The 18,950-nt window shown below is 35.9% G+C and overlaps 1 protein-coding gene and 1 long non-coding RNA gene across 9 annotated transcripts in view; both read right to left on the minus strand.

Moving 5' to 3' along the window:
• LOC117343834 (5'-AMP-activated protein kinase subunit gamma-1-like) overlaps positions 1 to 18,950 on the minus strand; it is a 343,598-nt gene that overhangs the window by 118,467 nt on the left and 206,181 nt on the right. Inside the window, exon 1 of one of the 7 annotated variants that reach the window (XM_033906358.1) lies at positions 18,271 to 18,469. The exons of the other annotated variants lie outside the window; for them this stretch is intronic. Within the exon in view, the coding sequence (XP_033762249.1) occupies positions 18,271 to 18,447 (177 nt within the window). The 5' untranslated portion in view covers positions 18,448 to 18,469. Of the gene's footprint in view, positions 1 to 18,270; positions 18,470 to 18,950 lie in introns of those variants that run through there. 7 annotated transcript variants of the gene reach the window in all.
• LOC117343836 lies at positions 12,548 to 14,327 on the minus strand. 2 transcript variants are annotated; one of them, XR_004536088.1, is made up of 4 exons: positions 13,981 to 14,327; positions 13,797 to 13,867; positions 13,068 to 13,230; positions 12,548 to 12,712 (listed from the first exon to the last, which is right to left on the minus strand). It is a non-coding gene; the product is annotated as an uncharacterized LOC117343836 (long non-coding RNA). The 2 variants fall into 2 exon arrangements; XR_004536087.1 differs by having other exon boundaries at positions 12,548 to 13,230; positions 13,981 to 14,325.

Raw genomic sequence — 18,950 nt, forward strand, 5'->3', positions numbered from 1 at the left:
CTCTATACACAAACACATATCCAAGAATAGTGAAATCGTTATATTTTGTACAGCATAGCATCTTACCAACCTTCAATCTGAACCAATTTAGGAGGGAATCTCTCAATTTTGGACCCAAAATTTAGGCATTAATTTTTAGCTAAACCTCCAGTGTAGTTCTAAGGCAATATTTTGCCCAAATAAGGTGTGCTTAAATGTACTTTTCAAAGGCTTTCCAAGAAGTTGGCATTGATGGCAGAGTATCTAGTTACCAACATTGTCCTGCAGGTTCCATATGGTTGGTTGGTTGGTTGGTTTGTAACAAATTTTCCATCTACATCACATCATAGAGTACACCATTATTTAACTGCTGACTTATCTCAAAAGTCACTGTGACCTACTTTATCAATGAAAATAACAGTGATCTATCTTTGTACATACACAGGATCTGTTTTTTACAGAATCACTGTGACCTACTTTATAAATACTGAGTGACAATGACATATCTTTGTTCTTGCATATCAAGTGACCTACATTATAAATACATATCCACGATGACCTGCTTTTTACAGAATCACTGTGACTTACTTTATAAATACCGAATAAGTGACCTGATCTTTGTTCTTGCTTATTCACAGTGACCTACATCAGAATCACTATGACCTACATTTTACAGAATCACTGTGACCTACTTTATAAATACTGAATAACAGTGATCTGATCTTTGTTCTTGCTCATCCAGTGACCTACATCAGAATCACTATGACCTACATTTTACAGAATCACTGTGACCTACTTTATAAATACTGAATAGCAGTGACCTGCATCTTTGTTCTTGCTCATCATTCAGTGACCTACATTTTACAGAATCACTGTGACCTACTTTACAAATACTAAATAACAGTGATCTGATCTTTGTTCCTGCTCATCCAGTGACCTCCATCTTAAAGAAACATTGTGACCTACTTTATAAATACCAAATAACAGTGATCTGATCTTTGTTCTTGCTTATTTACAGTGATATACTTTTCACAGAATCACTGTGACCTACTTTATAAATACTGAATAACAGTAACCTGATATTTGTTCTTGCTTATCCACAGTGACCTACTTTGAACTGTACTTAAGGCATGGTACCAATCAGGTCACTGCTGCCGCCCAAGTAACCCTGAATTCACTTGTTTCACTTACCTACAAAGACAAAAAAAGAAGAGAGAGCATTAATACACATACATATTAATAATCATGACCATTTTTCAACACACAAAGATAAAAGTGATATGACTGAATTGTATCCTTGCAATAGGTTTTATGACAATGGTGCAATGGCAATGCAATGCAATGCAATGCAATGCAACCTACAGCTAATTTCAATATGGTAGTATGTAGTGTACGTATTTCATACTATCTAAGCAAAAGGTTGCATGCTTAGAAAATTGTTAAGCAGAAGGTTGCTTAGAGAATTAAAAAGAACAAAACTGCTCAGAGATTGGTGTAGTAGGAGGTTGTTTAGAGTTGTGAAGTAAAAAGTTTCTAAGAGATTTGTGAAGAGGAAAACTGTTCTGAGATTTGCATAGTGGGATGATGCTTAGAGAAATGTGAAGTTGAAGGTTGTTTAGAGAATTATGCAGTGGAGAACTGCTTGTTTAGAGTTGTGAAGTAAAAGTTTCTAAGAGATTTGTGAAGTAGGAAAACTGTTCTGAGATTTGCATAGTGGGATGATGCTTAGAGAAATGTGAAGCTGAAGGTTGTTTAGAGAATTATGAAGTGGAGAACTGCTTAGAGAACAGAGGAGTAGAAAATGCTTAGGAGAAATGTGAAGTAGAAAGTTGCTTCAAGAATTGTGAAGTAGAAGGTTGCTTAGAGAACTGTGAAGTAGAAAATTCCTAAGAAAATTGCAAAGTGGAAGGTAGCTTAGAAAACTGTAAAGTAGAAGGTTGCTCAAAGAATTGGGACATAGAATGTTGTTCAGAGAATTTTGAAATAAGAAGGATGCCCATCGAATTGGGAAGCAGCAGGTACCAGTTCAACAAATAATGACCATTCTGAAATATTCATTGCAGTGTTTTTTGTTAACTGTGTTGGTTTTTTGCATTGTAACTGTTGACTGAATGTATTGTTGATTCTGAAGTCCTCGTAGTCTATTGTCCCCTGACAGAACCAGACATTGTTGATTCTGAAGTCCTCTTAGTCTATTGTCCCCTGACAGAACCAGACATAGTGATTTCACTGTTATCAAATATTCATTGAACAGTAACAACTGAGCCTAACACAGCGTACTACTCCATTGCTAACTCAGTAGGGGCTGACAGTAACTGCCAGAAAAAAGCAGTAAACATACCTAGAGAAACTGTCCTGTAAGGCGGGGCCGTCAACAATACACGTCTGGAGTGATTTGGGTTATGTAAACTCTTCACACATTTTATATTGGAATAATTACACTTGCTTATCTCTACACAGGGACCAATAAAAAATAGCCTTGAAATGTTTCTACCCCGACAACCTTCAACAAGTGTTCCTGGCCATGGAAATATCTTCTTCTTATGTTTCCATTAGCAATCTCTACACTCTTTTGTCTTGTAATTTTGTAGTGATTGCCCATAGTAAATGATATAGTTAGAAATTCTTGACAAACACCTGCATGCGTACAACTCTTCAAAGTGTTGTTAAGTTTTTAAACGACAAACTCTCTTTTGATTAAATAGCAAATTGATGCAAAAATCCTCTCTTGCACCAGCATACATCTCTGCCAACTACTCCCAAAAGGCACTTTTATGACATATTATACTGCGGCTGATTTTATTAGGGAAATGTCTGCACAAGAAATCCTTGTATGTTCATCACATTGAATGCTGTAAGCCCAATAGATAGCAGGCAACCCGTAAATACTTCATTTGGTATGCTGAACACCTATTCTTGATTATATGGGAAGGAGAGTTTCTTGTCACAAAATTTTTAAAACCTAAGCTTAAAGCTATGAAATCTCAGACAATTAACACATCTCCTTCAGCACCAAAGCTCCTCGTGATGAGGTTAGTCGATGAGGATGGGTGGCATTGCTTTGATTTGTGGATAGTTGTTTTCAGGATAGCGGATTTGTGGATGGCTGATTTGAGACTGGAAGATTTGAGGATGAAGGTTTTGAGGATGTAGGATTTGAGGATGAAGGTTTTGAGGATGCAAGGTTTTAGGATAAAGGTTTGGGGATGCAAGGATAGTGGATTTGTGGATGAAGAATTTGAGGATGCAAGGTTTTAGGATAAAGGTTTGGGGATGCAGGGTTTGAGGATGGTTTGAGGATGAAGGATTTGAGGATGAAGGATTTGAGAATGCAGGGTTTGAAGATGAAGGTTTTGAGGATGCAAGGTTTTAGGATAAAGGTTTGGGGATGCATGGTTTGAGGATGGTTTGAGGATGAAGGATTTGAGGATGAAGGATTTGAGAATGCAGGGTTTGAAGATGCAGGGTTTGAGGATGGTTTGAAGATGGTTTGAGGATGAATAATTTGAGGATGAAGGATTTGAGAATGCAGTGTTTGAGGATGAAGGATTTGAGAATGCAGTGTTTGAGGATGAAGGATTTTAGGATCCACGGTTTGCGGATAGGACATGGTACCTTTGTCCTGCCATGAAGTTTTTTCTGTGTGGCAGCCTCTCCTCAATATATTGATATTTAGCATTTCTCACATGACATTTAATTTGTACCATTGTAGCTCGAGCCAGTGATGTGTTTTTGACATCAGAAACTAGAAACTCTTGTGACATAAGGTATACCACCATAGCTTCCAGCCAGTGATGCACTTTGGACATTAGAAATTACCACGACATAAGTGTTATGGCCATGAATGATCTTTTACAAAAACTTAAGTGAGCAAACTCATCAGTAGCCATTATCCATTGGCCTAATGCTGTTTTGACTCTGCCCTGGCAGTGAAGAACAGTATACAAGTTTAAACCTCTACTCTCGGGTCTAGTTTTAGCTGGTAATGGGTTTATAGAGATCAGATTTGGTGACTACGTCCAGATATATTGGCTATTGATCCTGTTGGTGAAGTGTGTGAGGGTCATTGTCGTTGGTCAAGAATGACCTTCAAGTCAATAGTAAACACCAGTTTCCCACTCCAGTAAAGACAGTTTACGATCCTATAATGTCAAGCCAACAGCATTTCCAAGACCAATGTGCATTTATCACAAAAACTATACTCCAGTAAATATCTGAAGCCAACAGCATTTCCAAACCAATTAATGTACATTTATCACAAAAAATATACTCCAGTAAATATCTGAAGCCAACAGCGTTTCCAAGACCAATGTGCATTTATCACAAAAACTATACTCCAGTAAATATCTGAAGCCAACAGCATTTCCAAACCAATTAATGTACATTTATCACAAAAAATATACTCCAGTAAATATCTGAAGCCAACAGCGTTTCCAAGACCAATGTGCATTTATCACAAACCCTTTATGTATTTCATACAGAGACAGTGATGTATCTACATTTATATTCATATGGGCTATTTTCCTAAAGCTTTAATTGTGACTAAAGGTCACCCTATGTAAAATTTCAATATTTCCAAAGTTTCTTTGGGTCCCAACAAAAATTTTGTGAGTCCATGACTCTTGACACGTAAGAAGATTTATCACTGTATCGAAAAAACAAAGATTAAATGACCGAATTTCAAACTAGCAGCTTTCCCTAGGTCTACAGGTTGATATACGATCAATGAAATAATTAAGGGACAGTATACAGTGGACAACTGTGTGACAAGGCAATTTGTCAAATTTTCCAGCCAATCTGTCCCTTTGTCAGGACACAAATAGACAGCCCTTACACAGAAAACAAAGGACATTATAACACAAAACAACACACAAATGTTTTCAATGCGTAAACTACACGGAGAGACCATTGATCTTGTTTATCCTGTCAACATTTAGATACATGTAGATATTTAAAATCAGCAATGCAAATAAAGCTGATTGTCGCATTATCAAGCCTTGTGGACATCCCCAGTCGATTACTTTCAATGTCGGTTACGGCATTATGAATACCATCAATATAGAATGGGAGATAATGAGATTATCTTAGTTCAGGTTTATCACAATAACTTATAAATGTCCATACCGAAAATATCCTTTTATTGGTGGGTCAATTAAAATTTAAGCAAATCACCCGAGTTTTAACAGATTAAAGCAAATATTGCTACAGAAAATCCATAGAAAATGTAATTCAGCATCATTAAAGCTTGTAAAATGTACAAAGATATAGATGTCTACAGTTAAAGACAGCTGTAACAGAAATATGTTCAATTGAATTTCAAATTCAGAAATTATTGCCAATTAAAGAAGATTCATAAACTAAAATGAATAATTGTTTCAATAAGACCACCAAGTCGACTTTTGGATTTTGTGACAGGGCTAGCTATCAGAGTGACCCAAGTGCAAACCCAAACAATACTTCTAACATTGTCAACATTACATTTTTGTTTTCTATTTTAATAAATTTTTAAGGCAAAAAAGGGGGGTCAGAAACTTATTACTTATAAAAACCACTGCATCAAAGAGGCAATGTATGTCTAAACAATAGATGTCTGCATCTCTACCACTGAACTCAGGTCTGAAGCCACAGTATTAGCAAAGAGTATACATTTTCATCACAAAGCCAGAAAGTCCCCAACCGGCCTCAGATACTGATGATCAGTCAAGAAGGTGTTGAATTATTCAGACCAGCCATCTAAAACACCAGGGACTGGGTCTGGTCATCAGGAAAGGCCATGTGCTCTAAGTTTTAGGTATCTGTAAAGTACAGATGATGAATGCCCACTCAACTTTACCGTGAAATAAAGCAGCTTTTCTAAATCCAGAATAATCGGTACACAGGACGAACAGATTTACGAATAATCGGTACACAGGACAAACAGATTCTACAACTCCTTGCATATGTTTCTAGATAGATTATATTTGATTACTTACAACTAAGAAATTATAATACCAACACAATGTTTAGAAATTTTATCCGAAGCTTACAAAATCACAGATAACTGTATTTTGGTCATTAAATGTATCTTTCTGTTGGTGACATTCATCCTTGAACCACAGGATTGACCCTAAAAAGATCTTAATTACTGATGGAACAGCAAATTAACTTATGCCTAATTTGCATTCCTTTGTATCTTTCTGTTGGGGAACATTCATCCTTAAAACACAGAACTGACCCAAAAAGACCTTAATTACTGTAGGAACAGCTAATTAGTTAAAGCCTAATTATCTGTCCTGTTTATACTCATAAGTCTGTTTCCCCAAGTTATCAATAATTTGTACCTGTGTCTAAGGATTGTACAAACTTCATGCAGGAGAATGAGCCCCTTTAAACTTGAAAATAGAGTAATTGTCGAATGATGAATACAAGACTGCATCATACAGCTCTGTTCAGTTATGTAAGGGGCAAAACGTGTGTTGAAACTAGCATCTGAAGAATACAATGATACTAATTCCTTGGAAGTGAAATATAACAAAAAATTTGTCATTTTGCAGTTTGAGAAGAGGTAATAAACAAATCATTTTCTATTCTGGAACAATCTTTATCATGTGTACATCACCTCATTATCCAAGTAGGGCTTGTCATGCTGACACTCCTAAAATCTTATCCTCTATAATGTCTCGTTTATATTCATATATTCCACTCCAGAATAAACGCCTTCTTTTGATGGACAAAACAATGTAAAAAAAAAAGTCCCTCATAATCCTTGCCTAGAACAGGACATTTTCTGGGATAAATAACATGATCTAGTCCAATGGGATTCTCTATTTTTGTACAGATCAAGTTAGAATTATATATGTATCTTTTGGTAGACGAACAAATGGTGCGGGTTTGGGAAAGTAATATTTGGCTCAGACAGAAGTTAACTGATGTGAGGTGATACTTATAGAATTTCGTCTCCTGTAACCTCAAATCAGTTGTCTTTGAAGGAACAAGAGAACACTAATTCGCTCACTACAACATTGACAGTTCTTACATTTTGTTTCCTATTGCTGCCTATTGATGTTCATAGACTTTTTACCATATACACTGTATGACCTTGTGTTGAGTACTACATGACCTTGTGTTGAGTACTACATGACCTTGTGTTGAGTACTGTACAACCTTGTGTTGAGTACTACATGACCTGTGTTGAGTAGTACAACCTTGTGTTGAGTACTGTACAACCTTGTGTTGAGTACTGTACAACCTTGTGTTGAGTACTACATGACCTTGTGTTGAGTACTACATGACCTTGTGTTGAGTACTGTACAACCTTGTGTTGAGTACTGTACGACCTTGTGTTGAGTACTGTACGACCTTGTGTTGAGTAGTACATGACCTTGTGTTGAGTACTGTATGACCTTGTGCTGAGTACTACATGACCTTGTGTTGAGTACTGTACAACCTTGTGTTGAGTAGTACAACCTTGTGTTGAGTACTGTACAACCTTGTGTTGAGTACTACATAACCTTGTGTTGAGTAGTACAACCTTGTGTTGAGTAGTACAACCTTGTGTTGAGTAGTACAACCTTGTGTTGAGTACTACATGACCTGTGTTAAGTAGTACAACCTTGTGTTGAGTACTACATGACCTTGTGTTGAGTAGTACAACCTTGTGTTGAGTACTACATGACCTTGTGTTGAGTACTACATGACCTTGTGTTGAGTACTACATGACCTTGTGTTGAGTACTACATGACTTTGTGTTGAGTACTACATAACCTTGTGTTGAGTACTACATGACCTTGTGTTGAGTACTGTACGACCTTGTGTTGAGTAGTACATGACCTTGTGTCGAGTATTACATGACCTTGTGTTGAGTACTGTACAACCTTGTGTTGAGTACTACATGACCTTGTGTTGAGTTCTGTACGACCTTGTGTTGAGTAGTACATGACCTTGTGTTGAGTACTACATGACCTTGTGTTGAGTAGTACAACCTTGTGTTGAGTACTGTACAACCTTGTGTTGAGTACTACATGACCTTGTGTTAAGCACTGTAAACCCTTGTATTGAGCACTGTATGGCATTTTCTTAAGCACTAAATGACTTTTGCATTGTGTTGAGCATTGTATGACTTTGTGTAGAGAACTCGGTGAACTTCTGGTGAGCAGTGTGACCTTGTGTTGAACACTGTGTGACCTTGTGTTGAGTACTTTGTTACCTTGTGTTGAGCATTGTGACCTTGTGTTGAGTACTTTGTTACCTTGTGTTGAGCATTGTGACCTTGTGTTGAGCACTGCATGATATTGTGTTGAGCACTGTGACGTTGTGTAGAACATTATGAACTTGTGTTGAGCATTAAATTATGAACTTGTGTTAAGCACTGTGTGACCATGTGTTGAGCATTGTGGCCTTGTGTTGAGCATTATGAACTTGTGTTAAGCACTGTATGACCTTGTGTTGAGCATTGTGGCCTTATGTTGAGCACTGTGTGATGTTGTGTTAATTTTTTTTGTCTGATCTATGACCTTGTCCTAGTGGCCTGTGTGTATACCTTGTGCCTTTCTACAACCTTTAGGTAAACTAATATGCAATATGATGGAGGAGTCAACATAATGGCCACATATTGCATGACCTTGAGTTGAGTTGAGTTGACCTTTGCATCTACTTTATGATCCTGTACAACGCATATTTGACTTGTGTAGGATCTTGTTTTGATCTTTGAGAACTACTACATTAGGCATGTTACTGTTGTAGAATAATGTATCATGTCTTCATGTTACCGTTGAGACTTCTGTGGAATAATGTACGTATCATGTCCTTGTGTTAAATGGTCATTAAAACTCACTAATCGAACACAAATAGAAACAAAAGGAACAGATAATTATCGCACAGGTTGGTATGGTCCTCCTCTGAACAAGTACTTATAAGCCTGTTTTCAAATTCTCATTAGATCATCTGACTTTAATCAAATATGTTAAAGAGCCAGACTCAGCTTTATCTCTTAATCTGAATTGCAATTTACAAAAATAATCATTTATTCGAAATCTTTCTTCCAGTAATTCATGTAAGAATCTGTCAGATGGAACAACTGATTGCTTTTGTTGCTAAAACTAATGGGTGGCTTAATTCAATAAACTTTTCACAGTTGAGCGATTTCTTGCTGATAAGCACTTTCTTTATTTGTAGAACCATCAAGTGTTCTGGCTATCACAAGACATTTACATTTTACGGTTAGTTATTGTGTAAAAGGACTGGGAAACAACAAGTTTGTGTATTGAGGCTTGTTAATGTTGATTTTCTTTTGGGGCAGTTAGATATAAGAGCCTCCATTTTTGTACTGATAAGCCGGCTGAAAACAATACAATTATTGTTATGATGTTCCACAAACAGACAGATTGACATTTCTGTTATGAACCCTGTGTGCTTCATGGAAATATTTCTATTTTTCTATGAAAACACTGAATTAGCAAAAACATAATGATTAGCTCCAAGATTGAAAACCTGATTGTGTAGTTGTTATTTTCAGTGTCTAAAAATCAATATGACATGGCAATGAGCATTCATCTTCTATTATGTAATATTGTTAATAAAGAAAGAAATTTCCATTTCAAGCTTATAATTTTGAAAAATACACTTTTGTCCATGTTCATGATGATAAAAGCCTTGTATGGAAGCTTTGTCTTATATAATCTGAAACACTGTATGCCCTTGCTAAATGAGAATGTTACCATCCTCATCGCTTAATTGCCACAAATGTTTGATACATATGTGATTTCTCATGGTAAATAATTTGTTTACATATCAAGGTTAGAAACTAATGATCAATTATCAATCATCTAATCTATTGTTGTTCCAGTCATGGTTTTCATTATTAGACAGGATTTGTGTACGAAGGGCAAGGACAAGACAGGGGCAGAACATTGGCAGGCTAGGATAGGCTAGGACACTCACAGTGGACATGGACAGGACATGAAAGGACAAGGATAGGACATGGACAGGACAAGGACTGAACATAGACAGATTAGGACAAGCTAGGGCAGGACATGGACAAGCTAGGACAGGACATAGACAAGCTAGGACAGGACATGGACTGGCTAGGACAGGACATGGACAGGACATGGACAGATTAGGACAAGCTAGGACAGGACATGGACAAGCTAGGACAGGACATGGACTGGCTAGGACAGGACATTGGACAGGACATGGACAGACTAGGACAGGACAAGGACAGACTAGGACAGGACAAGGACAGGCTAGGACAGGACAAGGACAGAACAAGGACAGCTAGGACAAGGAGAGGATATGGACAGGACAAAGACAGGACAAGAACAGGACATTGACAGGACAAGGACAGGGAAAAAGACAGGACATAGAGAGGGAAAAGGACAGGGCACGCTGTCCTTTATATACTTGAATTGGTATATAATGTATATATATATACATGTATAATTAATGATTCAATTGGTGTCCTTCTAGACTAACTGGCTTTGCCCTTTTGGAAAATGTCCTTCATTGAATGAAAATTAAATGAAGCTGACCTTAAACTGGTTCAATATTTTCACACAAACAGAGCGATCAATTTCTTTTGTCCATGTGGTAGAAAAATAGCATATCCTGGGCTGAAGATACTTAGTACATTTCTATCGGGTTTTTTAAACCTCTTTATGCCTTGAAACTATTGTTCCTAATACACAACAGCTTTATCCTTCAAAGTTCAATGTTCTAGACATCTAAAAAAAACCTCTGTTTTTTGGTGTGATGACCTTATTCAAGGTCAAACAACACAAACAAATTTGTAAATTTCTGCCTGACACGAAAAACACAACATACACTGCATAACATTAGACTGCCATTATAGGTGTTGTGTTTGTCTCCGGGTATACAATCAAAACTCAATGACTACAATTTTTTGATGTTCCAACCATAAATTTTTGTCATATGACAGCTACCTGGTACACAAGTAAATTTAATTACATCAATCCAATATGAATTCCAGAGTACAAGTATTAAGCTTGTTTACAGTAGAATTGCTTGTACCTGACCTTCAAGACCACTAATGCTACTTCCATCCATGTTGTTTTGGTTGCCAGGCAACATCATTTGGTCCATATAATCTTGTTTGGTTACTTCCTCTTCAGCATTTCAGTCATTAAGTAAAGTGGATGCTTTGTACATTTTTAACAAACAAAAATTGACTTGGCCTGGTGATAAAATTCCTACATTTTACATGTTGGTTCAAGACTGCTCATTATTTTAAGTCCATATGATAATTGTTACTGAAAGCTCAAATTACCGCCACTATAAGATCACAAACTAAAACTATTACCCATGGCCAAATAAGTGCTCTTCCACAGGTTTTTTTACTTCTAGTAAAACTGACCATATCTATGGCAAAAAATACTGCAAGTGACAGTGAAATTTGTTTAAAAACCAAAAATGTTTCATTTTCTTAACTTTTAAACATTTGCCCACAGCTGTAATTAATTAATTAAAACTTGTTTTCATATTTTTCTGCCAAGCAACATAATATTGCCATGATTGGACTGATAAACTTTGATTTTATTAAACTCGGGTGCCATTCATTTTGAAAATTTTCTATATGGTATGTGTTAAATTGCTTTTTATCATTTCAAGAGTTAAGGAGTTATGCTACCTTACAAATTACAGTGGTACAAGAACTATTCTAGATTATACATTATGTATATGTGGAAATTTAAGTTTGTACTACCCCTTATGAATTTGCAGCATGATCACAGCATAGATGCAGTATGAATGCAGCATGGAATTGCAGCATGAATGAAGCATGACTGCAGCATGGTGCCTAATTTACCTCACTATATATTCTTACTAGTTAAAGCATGATTGCAGCATGTTTCAATTATGCAAATTATGCTGGGATCATGCTGCATTTATGCTTTAAGGAAGCATGGCCGCAGCATGATCCCAGCATGGTCTGTGAAGCATGATGCCAGCATGGTTTGCAGCATGATGCCAGCATGGTCTGCAGCATGATGCCAGCATGGTCTGCAGCATGATCCCAGCATGGTCTGCAGCATGATCCCAGCATGGTCTGCAGCATGATGCCAGCATGGTTTGCAGCATGATCTGCAGCATGATCCCAGCATGGTCTGCAGCATGATCCCAGCATGTTTCAATTATGCAAATTATGCTGGGATCATGCTTCAATCATGCTTCATGGCAGCATGGTTTACAAAATCAATGAAAATCATGCAATAAAAACTTGAAGAATACTTTTGTATTACATTTTATTTGGTAATTTACATGGTATAAAACTTTTCATACAGGCTGTTTTTTCTAGTTCAAACATTTAAAACTTATCAATGAAATGAGAATGTGACAAAACAAATTTTAATTCTAATTTACCCATGGTACTTATTTTATTTGCCTCTTATATTCTTTTTCTCAAAACTTCCATCACATACACAACACAGCTATCTTTTTCTAGTACAATTTTCAAATACAACTAATATCAGTTCATCCTAGCTAGAAGTGGTTTGTTTCAACAAAAATAGTCAGCAAGATATACAAGTTCAATGTCAGTACATACTACAGTATGTATTTATAATTGTTTTTTTTTTTCTAAAATAGCAGGAAAATAGTACAAAATAATATTTTCCAGCAGAGTTATAGTAGGATATGTATACATTTTGTCACCGATGCACAAGACTGATTTCAGACAGTATACGTATAGTTTCCTGGAAGTAGCCCAGATGTACTGGAAACTGTTTTCATGTGTGTCCGTGAACTTAAAATAAACAAAAACAAGCAACAGTCAAAGACTTCTTCTATCGAATTTAACATTATTTCTAATAAACTGTGAAAAGATTATCATAATTTTGGAATCAATTCTAAATACTGACTAAATGAAATGTTGATTGACAATTTGAACAATGGTGTGTTGTTTGATGTAGCACGTACTGTAGTGATAAACTCTGTCACTGTCCCCGGGGATTTCAATACAACCAAGCTTGAGACGACTATATTATATTTTTTGCTAGTACAACAAATAACTAACAAGGATTTTTAGATTATATACATGATTTTTTTTTTGTATATATATTAATGTTTACACTTTTATTATGAAAGGAAATGTTGTATACCTCGACAGAGAACATATCTCGAATAATCTTAATTAATGTGAAACATAAACTTCTTAATTTCTCTTCATTCCTTTCTGCTTTGTGTTAAGTCAATGCCATCAATTTGGACCACAATGCATGCGGTGTTCCTCATTCCAGAATGTACTGCATGAAGACTCAGTCTCTGTTGGAAGAAAGAAAGACTTCTACAATATTCTTTTATTTCAAAATTAGAATAATTGTCAAGTTTTTGAAGATAATGTATGTATTTAACTTATGTACTTTTCATGATCACTTTGCTATCATTTTCATTATGTTTGCTTTAGAAGCCTTTTTATCAAGAAAATTTAAGCCAGCCACACAAAGCTACAAAATAAAACTTGCCAGGATGACTTAATTATTAATTAAATCAAGCTACTCCCGAATTCTCCATCAGTTCATATCAATGTGAAACTGCAATATACTATACATAAAACAATGTTACTTACTTATAATTCATCTTAATTCACCTATTTCATTTAATCGTTTCAATTTGATGCAATAATCTGCAAACATCGATCCTCAAAAGAATGTGGAGGTAAAGATCTTTCACGAAAGGTTTCATTATCCAAAACACAAATTTTCCTCACCATTGTTTGTGAATACGTATGTACGTCATAATCATAACAAGGGTTGTGTGAGTGGGGAAAAAATGCAATTTAAGTCATGCCGAAGATCGTTAATAATAAATTAATAAAATTGAAAACTTACGATTGTAACACATGGATCGGTACTGCGTTTCCTTCGGCCGTGTAATCTGTGATTAATTAATCATCAAAACCCTGGAAAATGAATAATTAGGTATTATTGATATGAATAGATCTATATCAAATTCATCGTCGTATAATGTGAAACGATGTCAGAACGTGAAGAAGATTATATAATAAAAACTTACCCTGTCTCGTAACGATGTTTGTCGGTAAAAATATGCATCGGTCGTCAAAAACAACGAGAAAGCTGATATTCATTCGTCGGTAACTTGAAGTAAGTCGATCTTCTTCAGTAAGACGGGAAACAAACTTCGTTTTTAGGCTATCGTCGTGTTTGTTTATACTTTTCTTCTGGAAATAAACATCCGGTGAATTCAAACATGGCTATCAGACTTCCCGCTAAACTCGTGTGTGTTGCATCATGGGATAAATATTTTACTGCCAGAGATTAACACGATTCATTTTTACTTGTGCGTGTTTTTTATTCTAAATCATAAACTTCTATTGTGTCATACTTTCAAGATAAATATTACAGTATTTAATACTTGCATCGTGCACATTTAGATCGCACGAGCTCAAGGAGCACTCTCGTCACATCTCGGGAGCAAGGTAAACAAACGAGGTCATAGGTGAACCGAACGATAAACATGTAATCTGACCAGAGGTTTTGGCCTCGTCTGTCATACGCCTATTGTTTAATATGGATGTATTTTCAGACGAGGAACCGACCAATGCACGTTTTCTTTTTACGTTCACGATTTCAAATAATTCAGATTAAAGTACGGGAATATCGTCTGTTGTTAGTAAACTCATGTCGAGGTCGAGATCATCACAGCGCTTAACTTCAATATACGTTTTACAAGGAAGCGTCCGAGTGACAACATAAGTTCGACACATGTTTATTGGAGTTTATAGCGATGAATGTTGTGTCAAACACGACGTGATTTCGTATGCTATTATCAGATGTAATCTTAACACCGCGTATATCCAGAAAGTATGCGATACAAAGACAAAGAGCAGGTGATTTTAATCTTATTTGATTGAATTAAAAGCGATATTCCAAGCACATGTGTAACTGTTGGTAGAGTGACCCCGATTTTGTTTTGGCGAACATGTTACATGTATGGCTACCTGGTAATAAGCTGGTGCATGGTAAATGGCAACGTCTTGGTTTATGTCAGTGTTTGGATAAAGTGACTGATTCTATCTCCGATAAAAAGTGTATAATCGAAGCAAAAGTCAATATACTGGTTCTTCAAAAAACGATCTAAACTCTGAAAATTTGAATGAAATTTTTATAGGGATGAGTTTTAAGTCGTCACACGAATGTACTAACTTGCAACATTCATCAATGTTTAAGTTAATTCCTTCTGAGATAGAACTACAAGTGAAAGCTGACAAAATATCACATTTAAAAGCTGTGAACCGTTATACTAACAAAGAACATACTTAAAATAATTGTTATTGAATTTTAAATAAATATGTGTGGTATTGATCAAGTATAAAAAGGAAATTCTGCAACACAAACATGTTTTTAAAAATTATTTTGTTATCACCATTGATACCTGGAAATTTTCTATATTTTATTTAAAATTTAAAAAAAAAGATACTAAAATATCTAATACCAACTTTTGTTAATTTTCTGTATCTTATTTTATTAATTAATAATTGTTTAGGTTAATCTTGGTACCTGGGAAATTTGGTCCTAGATTTTGGATCCTCGCTTGGACCTACATTTCGCCCACAGAAATTTTGTGATGTCCGAACAAAGGAATGCCCTTTTAAGCTAATACAGAATGGCCGAGCATATACACATTTCAACTTAAACAATTCATGTTAATACATGAAAGAATGGTGCAGTTCATTAAATTAACTAAGTTAATACAGCATAATTGCAGCATGGTACAGTTTGTATCTAAAATGGCAAAGTTAATACAGCATGGTTGCAGCATGGTACAGATCCTATCTAAAATGCCAAAGTTATTGCAGCATGGTTGCAGCATGATGCATTTCATATGATAAATTTACTAAGTCCACACAGCATGATTGCAGCATGATATAATTCGATATCCAAACTGGCAAAGTTATTGCAGCATGGTTGCAGCATGGTACATATCCTGTCTAAAATGACAAAGTTATTGCAGCATGGTTGCAGCATGATACAGTGCATATGATAAATTAACTAAGTCGACAAAGCATGATTGCAGCATGATAGAGTTCAGATATTCAATTACCTCAATTTTTAAAGCATGGTTGCAGTACATGCTGTACAGAAGCATGGTACCATGCTGCTATGCAGCACATGCTGCAATCATGCTGTGAAACTAGCAGCATGATGCCAGCATAAAAGCAGCATGATTGCAGCATATGCTGCATTGCAGTCCATGCTGCAAATTGATAAGGGACAGTTCCAAACAAACTCAGTGAGAGCTGTTTTACAAACTTAATCAAGGAATTGTCAATATACATCATCCATATATTTTGGTTTATATCTGTTAAGAAATGTGAAATTGAGAGTCCTAACAAGAAGTTTGAAGGAAAACACAAAAATTACCCCAGAGCACTGGTTTTCGATCTTTATAAAGGAATTGTCTATATATTTCCTCCTCTCATATAGAATTTTATTAGAATCCAGAGAAAATACCACATCTTCAAAAGTGCATACAACACTTTTAAACAGGAACTACAGAACTCAACACAAATCATTCAGAGTAATGAAAAATTCTGACTTGTAAATCCTATCCCAATTCCTGGAACCCTATGTTGTTTTCCTTGCTGAGAAGTTATCGTATACCAATGTTCCCTCATCTTGATAACCATAATTGAATTCTGTGTAGGATCCTAGGAAACAACTAATTTAGTCAACTATATACTTCTCAGTGTCACCAAGAAGAATGACTATAACATTGCATCCCATATAAAACAGGACATCCCTGCTCTTAAAGACTGCAGTGTAATTTACCAGGAAGCGAGCTTATTCTAAAAGACTCCATAATTTGTATAACAGTCATTTGTAACAACATGATCATCAGTAATTGTCACTCACAAAAACATTCTTCTTCTTTTCTCATTTGAAAAACATCAATTCTATCATTAGAAAGGCAATAGAGTATGACAACAAAAGATTTGTAGGTCCAAGGTAATCTCCATCAATACCGTATTTAATGTAATAAAACAGAATACTGTCAGACAATGTAATTATATCTCCCAGTAAATTTCACTATTACATTAAAGTTGGAAGACAAAATACAAATTGTAGATTTCATTAACTTTCACCAGTACCGTATTTACTGTATTAAGACAGAAATTGTCTCTGTCAGATAATTTTCCCCAGTACTGTATTTAATGTATTAAGACAGAAATTGTCTCTGTCAGACAATTTTCACCAGTACCGTATTTAATGTATTGAGACAGAAATTGTCTCTGTCAGATAATTTTCATCAGTACCGTATTTAATGTATTAAGACAGAAAATGACTGTCAGTTAATTTTCATCAGTACCGTATTTAATGTAGTAAGACAGAAAATGACTCTGTCAGTTAATTTCACCACTGCCGTGTTTAATGTAGTAAAATGATGCAGCAAGGTAACACAGGAAATGTTCATCTATAAGAGAATTTTTCAATGACTATGTTATATCTATACCTTTTGGAATATTGTCTGGATCAAAGGAATTTACAAAGTTACAATTAGGCATTTCCTAATAGGTGAATTCTTATCAATTACCCAATCCAACTCTCCTCCCTAATAGATAGCTTGCTATACATCTACATGCAGTCTATGATACTTTTACTCATTCAGAAGTAAATCCCTGTATGCCTGGTTAATATTATCCACTTATGCTTTATAATTGTTTTAAACCTTCAAAAGGCTGACATATGCTTTTCCATTGATTATTTTTATAAGTCCACTTCCTAATTTGAACCACTAAATACATTTGTTTACCTAACACATGGGACAATGTTCGCTACTTTTCAGTCCCCTTCCCCATTCTGTCACCTCCAGGAAATAATTGAAGGTAAGTATTGATCAGGGCAATGAAGGCTGATTAACCTGATAGTGACGGTTTCCCCGGAGGCGACACTTGATGTAATACATCATCTGGCTATACCACGGCTCCACACTCCAACAACAAACATACCATGTTCTCATCCATTCTACTTACGGGAATAATCCAATAATCCCCATCTCGGGCTCCCCATCCCCTAATAATCCTCATCTTTCCCAACACCTAATAATCTCTCAATCCCCCAATAAACTATACTCCACATACAATTAATTCAAGTAAAGACAAAATAAACACTTTTGTTCAAATTTTGTATTTTGAATATTGCCACTAAAACCAATCATCAACCATCCCCCCCCCCCCTCTCTCTCTCTCTCTCTCTCAGTGTAAAACAAAACTGACAACAATTTGGTAATGCCGTGACAGTTATTACACAGCACTGCCATCCGACACCTGTCTGTCGAACTTACCCCATTTCTGCTGGGATCATACCCAGATGTAAACGGTGCTCGAGTGTCCGAACACCTCCTGGTGCGTACTTTTTCATTGTGGAAAGAGGGAGGTCGGGTGTCCGAACACCTCCTCGATGGAATCTTATCCCCGGGGGTGAATGTCTGTCGTGTGTCTGACAAACGACGTCTCATCATTCCGAACTACAATTTCAACTCACTTGACGTAGCGACACTCGACAAACACACCAACATAAAAAATAATCTGCCACAAATCCACACTTGAATCTTCTTGTTTGTCTCACCGTCACAATTCCATGTAAGTATAGCATGCAATCAGTGATAAATTAGTCAACAGACCGATCCGAATACCTGCGCCACTAGAATCCCTGTACAGTAGAGAAATTAGGTCACATACACCCTGTCATTTGATACTAAAGTTTCCACTCAATGATACCTGTTTACTCACTGTAGCTAAAAAGTTTTTTTAAGTAGATTAAACATTCACATAGCAGTAAAATCAAAGTACTATCATAAAAAAAAAAAAAAAAATATTGGGATTCCTTGAGGCCTTGTGTGTAAATTAAGCCAACAGTACCCCACTTTCGTGTATGTGTATCTGACCCTAAACGTGACTCCAAAATCACAAAACTTCCAATATATTGAACAGTGTGTGTATGTCTAGCCCAGATCCTACAGGT

This window comes from Pecten maximus, chromosome 15 (assembly GCF_902652985.1).
Source record: "Pecten maximus chromosome 15, xPecMax1.1, whole genome shotgun sequence".
Lineage (NCBI taxonomy): Eukaryota > Metazoa > Mollusca > Bivalvia > Pectinida > Pectinidae > Pecten > Pecten maximus.